Below are 15,199 nucleotides of genomic sequence, written 5' to 3' on the forward strand. Positions count from 1 at the left end.
TCACGGGTAGCCAGCCCAGCTCATTTTGCGGGAGCACTCTAATTAGCTAAGGGACTAATGCCATTAACTCCTCTCTAAAGATGGTTATCTGTCCCATGCATTGGATTATTTGTGATTTATTATCAGTTTAAAATGGAATGCTTCTAAAGGGCCAAGGTGGCCAGGGGAATACTAGTTAATGATCACTGTTTTAAGAGGAAAAGATGTGGAGAAATGCCGGACAGAAGCTAGGACCAAATAAAGCCTACAAAAGTCATTAGATCCTGGGAAACCTTCCAGCTGCTACAATGCATCTAAAGACAAATCTTATTTTTCTCTGTGTTTTTAGAAAATAGGTAGGATTGTTTAAAAGGCGCCTTTGATTTAAGATTTTCAAGTAACATTATTGTTCAAGTTCTTCAGTCTGGCTTGTTTAAAACAAGATGTCCTGCCAATCAAGGATTTCATTGCACAACCACTGCAGTCGCTTTGTGCGAGGTTCATTTTCAGCCAAAAAGGTGGATGCACCTGTGTCCCCCATCCAGCTGTGGAAGCCACACAGTGAAACTTAGAGAAAGGAGCAGGCCAAGGAAGGCAGTAAAAGAAAGGCAAGAAGAAGGATAAATAGAGAGGAAGTGGCAGAGAGTATGCATGTGGAGATTACCTTTAAGGGGAAGGAGAAAAAGACAGATGCTACAACGTAGTAGTTTAACTGAAAAACACTGTAAAAAGTACCAGATGCCTTTTCCCTTGTGCAATGTAAGGATAAAGAAGGCAGTAAAAGATGAAGAGTCTAGATCTAAAAATGTTGTCTTTTGTTGTTTTATGCATACACTATACATAGAATAACAACAAATAGATAGGATGGTTTATGGCTTCTTGTAATTTTACTATGTTCTGTTTACTACAGTTCCATATTTTATGGTTTTGGATGTGCTATTTTGCTTCATTTACTTCGCTTTCATCATGTCTATATAAACTTTTTTATGTTTCCATAGGTCCGTATTGGATCCTTTCTGGTAGGTTTTGTTCAGTAGCATCAGCTTTTCATTTAACTTCTCACTAGTGTTACCTTCCTGCTAATTTTATATTCTATACTGAAGTAAATAGTTCACTGCCTGATTTCTCCTACCTTACTCTCTTACTTTCTTCTAATAAAAACAGAAACATGTGGTGAATAATAATAATCAAACAAAATTATAATTTGAAGCCTCTGCTGGGTTCTTGTTATAGTCTCACACAGGTAGTCCTTTTGCTTTAAGCATCATGGCTCATGTAGTTCATTCATGAGGCTTCATTGTCACTCAGTCATTTTCTACCAGTTCTTCCATAGTGGGTCCTGTGGAAGCTGCTGCCTATCTCCAGCAGTCTATGGGCAGGAGGCGGGGTACACTCTGGACAGGTCACCACTCCATCGCAGAGCAACACAAACAGGACAAACAACCATGCACACACTCAGTCACACCTAAGGGCAATGTAGAGAGACCAAATAAGCTAACAGTCATGTTTTGGACTGTGGGAGAGAACCTATGCATGCATGGGGAGAACATGCAAACTCCATGCAGAAAAGACGCCCTTGCCGGGAGTCGAACCCAGGACCTTCTTGCTGCTAGGCTACAGTGCTACCAACTGTGCCATAATTTGAATAATATATAATTATAAATGTATATAATATAATTTGAATTTTGTTATAATCTCACACAGGTAGTCTTTTTGCTTTAAGTATCATGGCTCATATAGTTCATTCATTAGGCTTCATTGTTTGAACAAAAATGTCCCAGTGTGAAAAGAGTAAGTAGCCAGAAATGTCAGAAATAGAATGTCTTAATTTGACATAGCAAATTGAATAAAATTGTTCCAAAAGGGAAATAAACTTTGTAGTAAATCATACTTACCAGGTTTCTTCAAAGAGTCGTTGTAGATGGTGATAACTGTTGACAGGAAGGATCTCCTGTAGAGATCTGTCCTACAGCAGATATGTAGAAGCCTCTAAGTAAAGACACCCTGATGTTGTATTACAGTATCATGAAGAGGATGCTCAGGATTGTCCATTGGGTTCTTCATTTTATCAAGCACCTTTCTTTGAACAAACATTTATAGTGGCTTTAGGGCTGTCCCCAGAACAGAGGCAGCCTGGGTTCTGATGCTATAGGCAAACACCAAGGCATGTCTACAAGACCTTCACTTCTTCACTAATGATATAGTACTTGGCAAATTCCTGTTTCTTCTTAAAATCTAGTCCTCTCCTTTGTTTTGTTCAGATTCAAGATGAGATGACTGCTCCAACAAAGCTGTCCACCAGCTCTTGGTACTCAGTCTGCTGCCCATTGTTGGGGGATCTGCCTATGTCTTTTGGAGTTTCCAACATAGGGCGTCAAGAAACAGGAAGCTCACAGTGCCGCCTCCTTTGTCCAGATGTAAGTAAGTTTGTTGAAGCTGGCGTATGATGGCTTCTTTAACTGCAACCACACAGTGCTTAACAAACTGCAGGCAGTCATGAAAGGTGCTTGTTTGCTTACTCTGGTGGCCAACAGAAGTCTCTCCAGGACTTTCATGATGTGGGATGTCTACAGTTTATAGGTCTATAGTGATTAAAGATTGATGGGTGAGATTTCTTAGGTACTTGTACAGGGCAGAATGTCCTGCACATCCCCTGCTTTTATTATTGATTCACTCATTTCAGGTTTTCTGACTGAATTCTGAGCTGAATACTGAAGATGATTTTATATTTTCTGTTTTCCAAGTAAAACTATAGGCACATGTGGGCCCCTGCATTTTTGGTCCTCAAAAAGCAATAAATACTAGAATTTATAAGTCTTCCCAACCATTCAACTATTTGATGTTTAGTGACACTCATTCTGGTTGAGAAAAAGGTACAAGTTCTCATTTGATTATGGTTGTACAGTCGGAAAGTGTTAAACAAAAAATAATTATAAATAAATTGTTATTATTATTATAAAAATAAATAAATACATGTTTGCTGTCATGTGTTTTTGTTCAAATATCCCCCAACAGATGAGTAAATTACAAGTAAATTTTGATTGCAAGAACTGTTAGAAGTTTTTTGTTATTGTTTTTGCGACACTAATGGCCTTTACTTTTCATTTTCTTTGAAAGTAGGCAGACAGGAAATGGAGGGAAGGAGACCGAAGACATGCGGCATAGGTCTCTGTAGCCGGGACTCGAACCAGGGGACAGCCGTGTTGAGGGCCCCGCTGGCTCTACCGCTGCGCCCCAGATAGTAACATTTTACAACAGCTGTGTTTCGTTTAAGACTCAATACGATAATCTAAAACATATTTCCCACTTTCATGGCACATGGGTTTGCACCTGTCACCTAAGAAGTTAACAGGTGCTGTCAATGATAATGAGAGCCAAAACAAAAGCTACATAGAGCTCGATATTGCTTTGTGGCAGGTAAGATGTTCAAATTCACTAAAATGTTACGTAATATGTACATTGCTTTTTTGCAAGATCGGTTATCGGTCTTTTTTTTTTTTTTCTTTGGTATGCTCCTGTGTTTAAATTCATGTAAACCTACTCATAGATTAAATGGGGGCAGGTTGTGAAAGTCAATAAACGGGAGTCCATAGGAAATCAAAACCCGGAAATATTACCCTATGCAATTAAAGCTTGTTCTTTTCAGTTTTAAATGTTTTGCTTTCAATTTAATGGTATGTTTTTTACAAAAATGACCCAGAGAACCTTTACTTCTAAAATTTGAACATTGGCATTTGATATTCAAACCCCACTTGCTGATTGTTAGATCAGTCATCTGAATCCGGTGTGTTGAGGCAGGGACACATGGTTCGTGCCTGTTTTGGTGGTTTGATGTTTTTAATCAGAAACCTGTATTTAAAAAGAAAAACTGTTGGATATTTGTTTTAAATCAGAAAAATTTAAAGTATTTATTTGTGATTAAAAATATAGAAATTTTAATTTGGCCTTATTTGTTTTTTTTTAAACAAAATTATTGGTAAAGAGAAACAAGAACATTGGCGTTTTTGAAATATTCTTAGACCCAATCCATTGTTATTTACGGTGGCACAGTTGGTAGCACTGTTGCCTTGCAGCAAGAAGGTCCTGGTCCATTGTTTAATCTACAGGTCCTTCTCAAAATATTAGCATATTGTGATAAAGTTCATTATTTTCCATAATGTCATGATGAAAATTTAACATTCATATATTTTAGATTCATTGCACACTAACTGAAATATTTCAGGTCTTTTATTGTCTTAATACAGATGATTGTGGCATACAGCTCATGAAAACCCAAAATTCCTATCTCACAAAATTAGCATATTTCATCCGACCAATAAAAGAAAAGTGTTTTTAATACAAAAACCGTCAACCTTCAAATAATCATGTACAGTTATGCACTCAATACTTGGTCGGGAATCCTTTTGCAGAAATGACTGCTTCAATGCGGCGTGGCATGGAGGCAATCAGCCGTGGCACTGCTGAGGTCTTATGGAGGCCCAGGATGCTTCGATAGCGGCCTTTAGCTCATCCAGAGTGTTGGGTCTTGAGTCTCTCAACGTTCTCTTCACAATATCCCACAGATTCTCTATGGGGTTCAGGTCAGGAGAGTTGGCAGGCCAATTGAGCACAGTGATACCATGGTCAGTAAACCATTTACCAGTGGTTTTGGCACTGTGAGCAGGTGCCGGGTCGTGCTGAAAAATGAAATCTTCATCTCCATAAAGCTTTTCAGCAGATGGAAGCATGAAGTGCTCCACAATCTCCTGATAGCTAGCTGCATTGACCCTGCCCTTGATAAAACACAGTGGACCAACACCAGAAGCTGACACGGCACCCCAGACCATCACTGACTGTGGGTACTTGACACTGGACTTCTGGGATTTTGGCATTTCCTTCTCCCCAGTCTTCCTCCAGACTCTGGCACCTTGATTTCCGAATGACATGCAGTATTAGCTTTCATCTGAAAAAAGTACTTTGGACCACTGAGCAACAGACCAGTGCTGCTTATCTGTAGCCCAGGTCAGGCGCTTCTGCCGCTGTTTCTGGTTCAAAAGTGGCTTGACCTGGGGAATGCGGCACCTGTAGCCCATTTCCTGCACATGTCTGTGCACGGTGGCTCTGGATGTTTCTACTCCAGACTCAGTCCACTGCTTCCGCAGGTCCCCCAAGGTCTGGAATCGGCCCTTCTCCACAATCTTCCTCAGGGTCCGGTCACCTCTTCTCGTTGTGCAGCGTTTTCTGCCACACTTTTTCCTTCCCACAGACTTCCCACTGAGGAGCCTTGATACAGCACTCTGAGAACAGCCTATTCGTTCAGAAATTTCTTTCTGTGTCTTACCCTCTTGCTTGAGGGTGTCAATAGTGGCCTTCTGGACAGCAGTCAGGTCGGCAGTCTTACCCATGATTGGGGTTTTGAGTGATGAACCAGGCTGGGAGTTTTAAAGGCCTCAGGAATCTTTTGCAGGTGTTTAGAGTTAACTCGTTGATTCAGATGATTAGGTTCATAGCTCGTTTAGAGACCCTTTTAATGATATGCTAATTTTGTGAGATAGGAATTTTGGGTTTTCATGAGCTGTATGCCAAAATCATCCGTATTAAAACAATAAAAGACCTGAAATATTTCAGTTAGTGTGCAATGAATCTAAAATATATGAATGTTAAATTTTCACCATGACATTATGGAAAATAATGAACTTTATCACAATATGCTAATATTTTGAGAAGGACCTGTAAATGTAGGAGGGGCTGAGTCAATGGTAAACACTCACCTCTACCTCACAGGCTGGTGAATTCTTTGCTGGTTATTAATTGGTGTTTTTACTACTTTTAAATATGAAAAGAAAACCAAAGTGAAATGTTTTCTTTTCTATTTTGACCACAACAAAGGAAAGCATACTTTGTATGTAGCAATGGAACCTCTCCACTTTTCTGTATTGGAAGAACCTGTTCTCTCCTGAACCATTTTTCAAGCTGCCTAGAGGTTTTTATTAATCAATTTAGATTGATATGAATGGGAAAACATTTCATGTAATCCATATAGTCTTTCTTTGCAAGTTTGTGTTGTAATTATCAGCAGTGTCTGCTTTGTGGCTGTATAAAGCTGGGGGATACATGACACCAGGAATGCCCAACCCAAGAAGAGTTACCAACCCTCAACTTTTACATGCATCCCTTCTCCAACACACCTGAATCATATGAACAACTCATTACCAGACCTTTGCAGAGCTGAATGACCTGCTGATAAGTGTTGGAGAAAGGATGCTTCTAAAAGTTGCACTATAATAGCTGGTGGACTGGACATGGTAACCCCTGCACAACAGGATGTTTTTGCCCAATTTGTTCCCCCAATTCCCAGTCAGGAAAAGTTTGTGTTAGTCTGCAGAAGTTGCGATCAGTTGGTAGGGCGTTTTGGCACAAAAATCTGTGAGTGTGAGAGGGGGCAAAGACTGGAATCTGCAAGTGTGTGAGGGGAACCGACCCCATGTTATTTGCAGGCAAACAAACATGTTTGAATCTTTTGAGGCAGATCTGAAAGCAGTTGGGGAGGGTGAACTTCAAACAGGTGTTGCAGAAAGCCAATGAAAAATAGAGCCTGGAACATGACATCGGCTGTGTTTATTTGTAACTATACTACATTTTAAACATAAACACAAAACAGTAGTGGGTACTATCAACTAACTAATTACACCAAAGAGAGAAACTTGGATATTTAACCCTTTAAAGCCTGACCCATCAAAAAATAGTCAGAAAATTCTTTGATGTTTATTAGGCCTTGAAACAAAAAAAAAAAAAAAAAAAAATGGCCATATCTTTGTGTTTATGATTTTTGTTTTTATATTTGAAACGGCAAGCTTTTCTTGCAACTTTCGGCTCACAACAATGTGAGTTTTATATATAAACAAATATTGTCCATAACATTTATAAAGTACAGAACACATCAGGGAGTTTTTCTCTGAGTTTGTTTTCACCTACAGCTTTTTATTTCACATCATGGTAGACACCAAAACAGTTTCTGTCCTTGTTCAGGCAAAGATGTACCTTGCACTTTTTACAGTAGACATGTGAAAAGTGATTGCCAGTGCACTGCTTGCATCTCTGTCTGATTTCCCATGATGGAGAATGATCAATGCCATCCTTTCTCACATCAGGAGGCACACTGCAACTTGGTCTTTTACGGGGTGGTGTTGGAGTCGCTTCTGGAGAGGATAGTGGTCTACCACTCTTGATTTTGACCTTTCCTGCACTTGTGACAGAAGTGCCAACCGAAGCCTGAAATCTTCATAGAGCCATGGGTTTTGTTTTGGGTTAATGCTTCAGCTGATCTCTTCTGTAGCGGTTCCAAGCATTGATGACTGCTACTATAATAGTGTGCCATCATATGCACATGTACCATCTTTGGGATCTGAAGCTGAACTTGTAAAGTGCAGCTAGCATATCAAGGAGATCAACACCTCCCATGAACGTGTTATATGTTTCAACAATGGCTGGTCTGGGAACCATTATATGAGTTTTGGATTTGCGATCTCAACGTTTCACATTTCCCACAGGTTCAATTCCAATAAATGAGGAAATTAGGTTCAGTGCTTTGTTGTCATACCATCTCACAATTATGTTGTTGTCCTGGTTCACTCTGAAGTCCATTGACCCTCTTACACTCTTCTTCAGTTCTTTTTCATCCTTCATGATGTAGTCTTTCATCCTGTTCGTGAGGATTGTTCCAGTGTCATGGATTCCTCTCTCTTCTAGGTGTTGGACCAGGGGAACTGATGTAAAGTAGTTGTCTGCAAAGACCTTGTGATTCCTTCCTGCTGGAAGTGTTGATGTCATTTTCAGCACATTGTCTCCTGTAACACCAACATCGGACTTTTCCCTGGTTGGATTTTCTGCACCTTGACAAACATCAAAATCATAAAGAAAGCAACTTTGTCCAGCACATCCCCTCATCTTGAAACCACATTTGTGAGGTTTGGCAGGCATGTAGACACGTAGATGAGACTTTCCCTTCAATGGTACCATAATTTCATCAACTGCATGGCATTCTTCAGGAGGAATGAACAGAAAGTATTCTCGTAGTTTCTGTAACCATGGCCTGAGCTTTCACAGTTTGTCTTTTCTTGCATCATCCGATGCACTGAGGTTGTCCTGAAAGTGAATGAAGGTTAGCAATTTCAGAAACTGATCTCTAGACATCATGTCACAAACAGCAGGAAGCTTTGTTTCCATCTCCCAATAGGCTCTCACAGAGGGTATCTATACAAGCCCCATATGCATGTACATGCCCAGAACCTGCTCTATCTGCTTTGCAGTTGTGTTTATGGACTTCCCCTTCTTTTTGAACACTATACATGTTTGTTTTTTCTGCAATCCCCAGGAACACCTGTTCTCTGTCCCTTCCTCAACACTGGCAATGAAATCGACCAATGGTGCTTGATATTGTGTTTTTCTCCATTTGTATTTCTTCCTCTTCACCTTGGCCTTCACTGATTCATTTCTAACTGTGTCCAGAATTGTTGTTGGGACCTCAACTTCCATGTTTGTCTTCGCTATACTTTGATCCCGACGGTTTTCCTCATCACTGTTCTCTGAATTTTGCTCATTATGCATGGCCTGGGGAGATCAGTCCTCATCATCATCCTCTTCTCCTAGCTGCTCTATCACTTGAATTCCCATCCATTATCATATTGATAACATTTTCAAAGTACTTCCTTTTTCTCTCTTCTTCCTCTAATCTTTTTGACATCTCAAAATACACAGATTACTGGTCAATACACCATAAAGATTATGGATTTATAATAATTGTTATGGTAAAAGAACCCATAGTTTATTATGAAATAGCATTTAATGATAATTATCGATTAAACAAAATAGTGTGTGGCTGAATTGTGGGAGGAATGAGATACATCACTTTACAAAAATGTTACATGACTGTTGATGAAGTGATGAAGCACCTTTGGTACCTGCATTACCAAATATGATACAAACATTTTAACACGATTTAACTGTAATATAAAGAATACATTTTTAGGTAATGGTGCATTGTCTCAAAACATAAAGTATTAACCTAAAAAAGTGAATAACAATGTATAAGTTATCTTACCTTAACTTCACTAAAACTGGCAAAAACTTTCCTGAAAAAAACGTGTGACCAATCTCATGGGAGCAGACATTTTGAAACGGGGGAAAAAAGCTGTTCCATTGCCTGTAGTGTAATGATAATCCATTAGGGGGCAGATACATGTCTCAAATTATATACAATTGGTTGTTAGGATAAATATGGATCATGTTGGAAAAAAAAGAGGTCCCAGAAACCTATGTAGCAAAAATGATACAAATGGGAATAAAGGGTTAAGACTAAAATACAGCACCTAATGAATAAAACAAACGATTCACATATTTAACATGAAGTAATAGGGAATTTTCTGTATAAAATATTTGCCAAATATAATAAACGTATCATAAATTCAAAATGTTTATTTGTGCAACCCCAAGAATTATATTGTTGTTGGTTAAGATAGAAATTATGACATCCTTTGATTAAAACCAACATTTAAAGTCATTCCAAACCCCACAGCTAACTTGTTTTATAAAAAAGAAATGTTCCAGACTCTCATAATGAATTCTTCCATCACTATCCAAATACTATTCACTTCTGGTAGAAATTATCTTTCATTTTATGGAGTCTAGCAGAAATATAGCCATCTGAGAATATATTTTATCACCACCACCAACTGGTAAGTTTATTCCTTCAAACATACCGGTCACCCTCATGAGAGTTCCCATGACAGGTGGATGTGCGTAGTTGGCTTTAGTTGGTTTGATCAGTCATGTAGCCTGTGATCCCTAATTAAAAATAAAAACATTAAATGCATGTTTAATACAAAGGCAGTAAAGCAGAATGAGTGAGAGAAGTCTTGGTAAGACTAGAACAGAAGGAACTGTGCCTAGATAAAATTAGCTCTTGAATAGGATGCATGAGAGGAGGTCCAAGCAAGAGTGCAGTGAGGGATAGGAGAAATCGTCAAGAAAATTAGCACATTTACACAAATAAACATGAGGTAAAGTAAAATTTAAACTGGAGGGTTTTTGTCTTATCACTCATATAAAATCTGTCACATGCCAAAGTAGGAATAACTCTTTTGTATCTTCCTGTCACAAAAAACATTCTTTTTTTTATTAATCCATCTAAAATATTCTACATTGGCTCCCATTTGTTATAGCTTGTGCTTTGTGTAAGTAGAACAGAACAGATATTCTATAATTTCATTTGTTGCTGTTTAGCTGTCACATTACCTTCTGCTGATATAGGTTAGTGTGTAGAATATTTTTTTAGATGCTTATTGCATTTCTACTTGAATATATGTTTCTGTATATAGTTTGTTTAGCTTTGTTTGCTGTTACACTAAAAATTGGTAAACTGATTTTAAACCTTTACCTTCCCACCCTACAGAAAAGGCGCAGCTTTTTTATTAGGCATTCAAGCAAATCATTTATTTCTGTTTTAGTGGACAAGATAAATCAGTTATTGTTTTGCACAATTTAAAGGTGCAGATAATGTTGACAGTCCTTTCATGGTGTGATTCTCCTCTGTGTATGCTGTCTTCATTTGTCGTCACAGATGTTGAACAAATGTCATGGGATATGAGTTTCTAATTTTATCAGGTTTTTAGTCTGTCTGCTGCTTATCTCCAGATACTAAGCCACAAAGGATGTTGAGTTTGTATTTTTGTTTGCCTGCTGTCAAGTGCAGCTTGACTCATGAGAGTTGTTTTTGAGAAATCTGGTATAGTCGAGCCTAAGTCTGAGGGTACAAGCTCACTGAACAACACAGGATGAAATGGTGCAGGTAATTTTGTTTCTCAACCTTTTTCTAATTGTTTCTGAGTGTAAACTGCAATTTGGAATTTAGCTCAAAGCTTTGTTTTTTTTGCTTTTATTTCCAACACTAGCAGAATAATGCTACATGATGTGTTTTTCACAAGTTGTGTTGTTTGAATGCTTTTTTCCCCCCATTAATCGTGTTCACTGGCTGACTTCTTTCTGCCAATGTACCTTATTTTTTCCCTCCGCTCCCCCTTAGTCTTCTCTCCCTCCCCATTCTCTTCCCTCCCACTTTTCTCTTTCCCTCTCTCTCTCTATCTAAAGAGCACTCTCTGGTTGTGCTTCACTTCATTTTCCACACCAACATGTTGGAAATTGGAGAAGGAGGAGGATGCTGCGCTCTACCCTTGGTGCGTTCTTGCCACCTTTCCGGCCAGCACACACTGCCTCTGAGTCAGACTCAACCTCAGCTTTCAGTTGTCTCCGACTAAAGGACTTAAGAGAAGAGGGGGAGAAAAAAATGAACAACAAACTGGAACTCAGGACTTCTCACTACACGTTGTCAAACAGAGACAACAGCAGGAGAAAAGAATGGAACAGAAACTGCTCCTCATCTGTGGTGGAAACTACTAATACCTCAGCAGTGACCACCTCCTCTTCTTCGGGTTTCCCTGTCTCTTTTGCAACCCTCACGGCTCCAAGCTCTATGTGGCAAGAGGCAATGAAGAGAAAACAGTATTTACTTGACCGTGCAGGGGTGTCTGGTGAAGTGGTTAAAGGAGGTGCTGAGGAGAAGAGGAACAGGTCCCCGGACTGGCTATATGAATCCTACTACTGTATGAGCCAGCAACATCCTCTCATTGTGTTCTTGCTTCTCATAGTGATGGGAGCCTGCCTGGCTCTGCTGACTGTATTTTTTGCTTCAGGGTTGGTAAGCTGCTCACCCACAGCACATAACACACATACACACATATATTATGCAAGTGAAACATTTATAATTAATCTAGGACCACACACACTGGTGTGTGGCTTTATATTATGCAGCTTATTTATTGTACTTTCTTTTTAATGGGATACAAGAAATTCATATCGGATTCATATTTGTAGTGTGTGGACATGGTTCTGCTGCCTTGGCTTGATCTCTCTTGAAAAAGAGATTTTGATCTGAGTAAGACATTTTAACAGGATACACAAAGGATATCATGATACAAAATAATTATAAATCTGTAAAAATGAATACACAAATATTCTGTGTAATCTATAAAAAACACAAACAGTATTATTAAAGTTGGTAGGTATCAGATAACTGGAACCTATAAATAACCTATAAATGTGCACATGCTTGTACAGCACCTGTACACCCATCTGCGATCAGACTCTTAAAGCATGGACTTTTCATCGCAGCACTAATGTGAAGTGAAAGGGGAGGATAAGGGGCTTATGATGGACTCGTCTACAAAGTGATCCATCCTGCTCTCTCCTTATTTTCATTCCTCAGTTTAAAACCTTTAAAATCTAAAGCAATGACAACCAAGGTATCTGTATAATACATCATATTACTGTAGCAATATGATCTCAACTACTCCGATGATTTGATTAAAAATGTCTTTACTGGGAACTTTTAGTGGCTATTTTTGAAGAACACCTTTTTTGGTTAATTCTATTGTTTAAGAAGTGATTACTCTGAAACATTTAAACAAACGGGACAGACACATATTGAACATTGCCGAATCCTCTAAAATGGGATTAATTGATGGGAACTCTTGAATATTCTGCCTAAACATGGAGAAGTTGAAGAACAAAAAAATACATGTAATTGATTATATTTCAGAATACCTGTACCACTAACCCAAAATGAGTTGCAGCAGAAAGACTGTTTTCCACTGGAGACATAAAATACTCATCAATATAGACCACCCTTTTGCCTTTCTAATTGTATTACTCTTGGCATTACTACTCAGTGACTAGAAATAACTGGGTCATTGAAACCACTCATTTGTTTCACCTCAACCACAACCTAGTTGGGTCAATCATTTGTTTTTTGTTGACAGACTGTTTTTTTTTTTTGGTTTGTTTTTAACAACAGGTTTGTCAGAATAGGTTGAGAAGCTGTTATTCCAGTTACATGTTGATCTTGCCTTAAAAGCAGGATTGTTACAGAAACAAGAATTGATCAATTCCAAGTAAATTTGGTGTCTGCATAACCATGCATAAAGCATGGCTGCTCTCTATTTTCTTTCCATTATCATCATTGAATTCTCATTCCCATGCCTTCCTTCACCTCCATATTTCTTTTGCGGCATTCATTTTTATCCCTTCATCCCTCTGTCGTTCTGGCTGGCTGACCTAAATCCTTTGCTATTTCAAAGGCCTGCTTTGGGCAAGACAAACTCTGTGTGGCTCCCTATAACCACAAACATCCTCTTATGTCCCAGTGCTTTGTGCATGAGAAAAAGAAATATAGTAGTTTGTTTTGGGGACTGCATCAGAGAAATTAAGAAGGCAAGTGTGAGGACAAGCATCGTTTTATTCAAGAGAATTAGATCGGTCATTTCTCAGTGAGTGAAATGAATTAAAACAAAGTCTTTTGTTATCTTCATGCATACATTTCATTTTTCACAAGCTTTCAAAGACCAAATATCAGCAACAATTTAAGTGGAAATTTGCATTTATAAAATAAATGTAGTAAAGTATACCTGTGTTTAATTGATATAGCCATGAAGGCTTGACACACCAATGTTTTGACCCTATCATGACTCTTTCTATCCTCTATGACAAGAATGGTCAGGATTGATGAAATGTGGCAGAAACACAGCACAAGCATCCCATTTCACTGCACCATTACTGCAGGTCTAACTGGATAGGATTTTCTTTTTATCACACTTTCCATATCCAAGTGTGTTGCAAGAAGGCAGTAGCAATAAATTATGAATGTAGACTGAGCATGTAAGAAATTACCCCTGAATGTTTTTCCTATTTTATTTCATGGACTTGTCTCTTTATTAATAATAATAATAATAATAATAAATTATTATTAGACATAGCCTATACTTGTGTGATGAACATTTTCAAAAGACAAAACAGATAGAATTTGCTATTTGACATTACATTATACTCAAAATTATTCTGATTTCCTGCATGCATTTATTTTGCATGTCATCATTTTTATTCTCAACTACATTTTCCTTTGAGATTCCTAATAAATCCATACATTCACAAATGTAAACATTTTGCTTCTAGCTTTAAACTCCGCCATCTTAGAGGAATCGGCCACAAACTAAGTTAGTTTCAGTTTGATCACATCAATGGATGCTTCTTCAATAATTATGTAATTTTCTGATTGCATATTTTTTTCTAAACCTTGTGTTTGAATGTTTTATGGTTCTGGTTATGATTTTTATTTTTAAATTGTCCTTTTCAGAACATCGAAGACCATGTAGCCTTTGTAATCACTGTGCCCACAGCATTGGCAATATTCCTGACGGTGTTTGTGCTTGTCTGCATTGAGTCTGTCTTCAAGAAGCTTTTACGTGTTTTTTCCTTGGTCATCTGGGCTTGCTTGGTTGCCATGGGTTACCTTTTCATGTTTTCTGGTGGGATCGTCTGTCCATGGGATCAGGTAAGAAATGGTTGTACATGATTTATTTTGTCAACATTTGGTTATTGTTGGCTTTCTTTTTTTAATGTTGATCCACTGTTTATTAGGTAGGTTTATGAAGAAATTAGTGGCCTAAAGAAAGTTGTTAATTATTTTTCTTTTATTAGCGGAACACTCATAAGGCATTTTGTGATGAAACCAAAACTAGACAGATGTATGGGAAACTTGTTGCAGGAGCGCAAGAGTATTAATTTGTAAGTGTACCTGTTTTTATCTTGCTGCTTTACCTAATGTCTTAATCGCTTCAGTAGTGTGTTTTCTATAAAACATATATATGAGAAAACAGTTGTAATATGGTGGGAATTATACAGGGGTTGGACAATGAAAATGAAACACCTGGTTTTAGACCACAATAATTTATGAGTATGGTGTAGGGCCTCCTTTTGTGGCCAATACAGCATCAATTCGTCTTGGGAATGAAATATACAAGTCCTGCACAGTGGTCAGAGGGATTTTAAGCCATTCTTCTTGCAGGATAGTGACCAGGTCACTATGTGAAACTGGTGGAGGAAAACGTTTCCTGACTCGCTCCTGCAAAACAGCCCAAAGTGGCTCAATAATATTTAGATCTGGTGACTGTGCAGGCAATGGGAGGTGTTCAACTTCACTTTCATGTTCATCAAACCAATCTTTCACCAGTCTTGCTGTGTGTATTGGTGCATTGTCATCCTGATACACGGCACTGCCTTCAGGATACAATGTTTGAACCATTGGATGCACATGGTCCTCAAGAATGGTTCGGTAGTCCTTGGCAGTGACGCG

The 15,199-nt window shown here is 38.4% G+C and overlaps 1 protein-coding gene across 5 annotated transcripts in view; it reads left to right on the forward strand.

The window, feature by feature from the left end:
- The first annotated feature begins 11,145 nt into the window (after nt 1-11,145).
- The window catches only part of adcy2a (adenylate cyclase 2a), a 49,789-nt gene continuing 45,735 nt past the window's right edge, over nt 11,146-15,199 (forward strand). For 4 of the 5 annotated variants that reach the window (XM_047360744.1, XM_047360745.1, XM_047360746.1 and 1 more), the window contains exons 1-2: nt 11,146-11,710; nt 14,201-14,398. In XM_047360744.1, the coding sequence (XP_047216700.1) occupies nt 11,171-11,710; nt 14,201-14,398 (738 nt within the window). In that variant the 5' untranslated portion in view covers nt 11,146-11,170. The remainder of the gene's footprint in view (nt 11,711-14,200; nt 14,399-15,199) is intronic. The other variant, XM_047360747.1, reaches the window with a different exon arrangement.

Source organism: Girardinichthys multiradiatus, chromosome 3, assembly GCF_021462225.1.
Source record: "Girardinichthys multiradiatus isolate DD_20200921_A chromosome 3, DD_fGirMul_XY1, whole genome shotgun sequence".
NCBI lineage: Eukaryota > Metazoa > Chordata > Actinopteri > Cyprinodontiformes > Goodeidae > Girardinichthys > Girardinichthys multiradiatus.